Source organism: Nicotiana tomentosiformis, chromosome 4, assembly GCF_000390325.3.
Source record: "Nicotiana tomentosiformis chromosome 4, ASM39032v3, whole genome shotgun sequence".
Taxonomy (NCBI): Eukaryota; Viridiplantae; Streptophyta; class Magnoliopsida; order Solanales; family Solanaceae; genus Nicotiana; species Nicotiana tomentosiformis.
In genome coordinates this window covers 13261441-13264519 of record NC_090815.1, presented here as the reverse complement: position 1 = coordinate 13264519, position 3079 = coordinate 13261441, and the positions used below count along the sequence as shown (strand labels likewise).

The following is a 3079-nucleotide window of genomic DNA, read 5'->3' as shown; positions in this document are numbered from 1 at the left end:
GACATCATGAAACATTATTTCCTTTGCAAACTTTACTGGGCTTTACACTTAAATACTTCAAAATTTTTCGGAGTGTTACAAAATTTTACAGACAAGTCTTAAATATTATAGTGGACCTGTATCGGACTCCGAAACTAAAATACGGACCCGGTATCAACAAGACCAAACATCAATCAATTCTAAAAATCCTTAAACTTCCAAACTTTTAATTTTTTTATCAAAATTCTATGTCTCGAGCTAGGGACCTCGGAATTCGATTCCAGACATGCGCCCAGGTCCCAAATTACGATACGGACCTACCGGGACCGTCAAAATATGAATCCGGATCCGTTTGCTAAAAATATTGACCGAAGTAAACTTAGATTGATTTTTTTAAGGCAAAAATTCTCTTTTTATCAGTTTTTAACATATAGACCTTCCGGAAGAACACTCAGACTGCACACGCAAATCGAGGGAGGTTAAGATGAGGTTTGTGAGACCTCAAAATGCAGAATTAGTTTCTAAAATATAAGATGACCTATCCGGTCATCACAGACACTTAGCAATATGATCTTTTCCACAATTTTTAATTAATCCATAATTTACCATAAGTTGAATGGATCTAAAATTCACGTGACCTAAACGTTCATGCCATAAATTCAGAGACTCCACAATATAAGCAGAAATATTTTCATTATCAATATTGAGTTTGAACATGCCATTTGTAGCATAGCCTTTTCCTACAAACATGTCCTTCTTAGATAAAATAAATTTATCTGACTCAAAAATTATTTTAAAATCATGCTTCGAAAGTAGTGTACCTGACACAAGTTCTTCCGAATGTCAAGAACATGATATACGTCTTTCAACGTGAGCATTTTTCCGGAAGTAAACTTCAACTCAACAGTTCCTTTTCCTACAACCTTGGCAGAGGACGAGTTTCCCATATACATGACTTTATCGTCCCCCACTAATTCATAGGTCTTAAAAATATTTCGATCACCTCATATGTGATGAGTTGCACCGGTGTCTATCCACCATTCAACTTGATTTTCTACTACAAATGCTTCTGTGACCATCGCTACAAGTTCATCATTTATATTGTTGTTGACTTTTCCTTTCTTCTTTTCAGCTTTAAGAATTTTACAATCACGAGTATAGTGACCAATTTTATGACAGTGATAACACTCACTTGACTTAGAATTAGCACTAGTACGCTTAAAATTTTTACTTTTCTTTATCTTTGTAAATTTCTTATTATCCGGTTCCTTTTTGGTTGATTTCTCTTCAACCACATGAGCTTTCATGACAGGTTCCTTGAAAATATTAGTGTCACGATTTCTAGTCTCTTGTTCAATTTGCAAATGTTGCAACAATTGTTCAAGAGTCAAATCTTCCTTATTATGTAAAAGTTTGCTTCTGTACTCTTTCCATGACAGATGAAGTTTTGAAATAATAATACCGACGTGAAAGTTTTCATCAAGATTAATTCTAGAAACAGCAATTTTATTATTTATAAACTGAAATTTTTGCACCTGATCAGTGATTGACTTGTCATCAATCATCTTGAATTTCATATAATTTGAAACAAGAAACTTCTTTAAGCTCGCCTCTTCTGACAAATAAAAAGCTTGAAGAGTATCCCAAAGTTCTTTGGCAGATTTGCACTTGGCAAAATATTGATCATAATATTTGTTGGTCATTGCTTCAAGAATATAATTCTTGCATAAATAATCATCATCTTGCCACTTAAGAATTTGTTCTCTAATCGAAGTAGCCTCATTAGTTGCTACCTCAGAACTAGGAGCATTGGGACAAGATTGTTCAAGAACATATGTTAACTTCAAACGTCGTAGAAAGAATTCCATCTTTTCACGCCATCTAGGAAAGTTTTTGCCATCAAATATTTCAAAATTTGAATTTGGCAAAGATGGAACACCACTCGAAATTGCTATAGTAGCCATAGAGACAAACTATCTTCAAATTGTTAGAACAAGGATTACAACAATATTAGAAAATAAAAAATAAACTTACTTGGCTTAGAGGCACATAGAGAAAACGTTTCTTGAAGATAGTTGGAGTTTCTTCCACGAGCAACGGAAGAATAAATGACAACTCTATCTCCGGGATTCAACTAAGCCACACAACAAGTAGCATTCAAGAATGTTGCTCTTCTATTCTTGAATCTATATTTTCACCATTTGATCAATGTCTCTTATAATATTTTAAGGAAAAAGTAGTATGTGACTTGCTTGTATTTTTCAAAGAAAATCAGCCCTATTTATAGGCTAAAAACTCTTGAAAGACAAGTTTATCATTTAATAAGATCATGAATATATTCATGAATTTGGAAGATCAAATGTATTTGCTAAAACCAAAACGTACGTGGTAAATCAAGAATGAATTCACATTCATTCACTTTGAAAAATAATACTAGTCTTTTATAAATACATTAATTTATCAAATACATCATTTTAATTTTATTGAAACACTTATTCCAACAATATATATATCTCCTTGATATTAAAAAAATGATAGCGCTATTTGTCCTACCACATGGGTTTAGCTGCGCTGTCTAAATACTAGCAGGTGCTGATATTGCTCTCGTATTCCCTTCTTGTATTTATAAATGGTCTCTAATTAATCGCCAGATTTCTATCAAAGTCCTTATCCATGTTTTGTTAGTCCCACGTCCCTAAGATTGCTTGTCTTTTTTAACAAAGAGTTAGAGACGAATTTTAAATTTTAAATTAATTAATAGATGTACACTATAATTGAACTCAATAATAGGAGATTAAACAAATTATGTGCAAGTAAACTGAGGGTAGTGGTTGCAACCGTACCAACTAATTTGCAAGCATAGGTACGATATATAGTCATCTAGATACACATCTATATTACTTCATTCATCCTAATTTATGTAAAAGTATTCGAATTTCGAAAGTCAAACAAATTACTCTTTGATTGTAATTTGTTCATATGTCATTTAAATATTTTAAATTAGTAATTATTGCGTCTTATAATACTTTTTGACGCAGTTTCCGAATATGTAAATTTATTTCAAAAAACTGAAAAAATTCATAATCAAAATTAAAAAGTT

At 32.0% G+C, this 3079-nt stretch overlaps 1 protein-coding gene across 1 annotated transcript; it reads right to left on the bottom strand.

Annotated features, from left to right (window-relative positions):
- Positions 1-983: 983 nt before the first annotated feature.
- LOC138909284 (uncharacterized) lies at positions 984-1943 on the bottom strand. The gene has a single exon (XM_070200468.1). The coding sequence runs from the start codon at positions 1941-1943 to the stop codon at positions 984-986; it is 960 nt and encodes a 319-aa protein (XP_070056569.1).
- Between the last annotated feature and the right edge of the window lie 1136 nt (positions 1944-3079).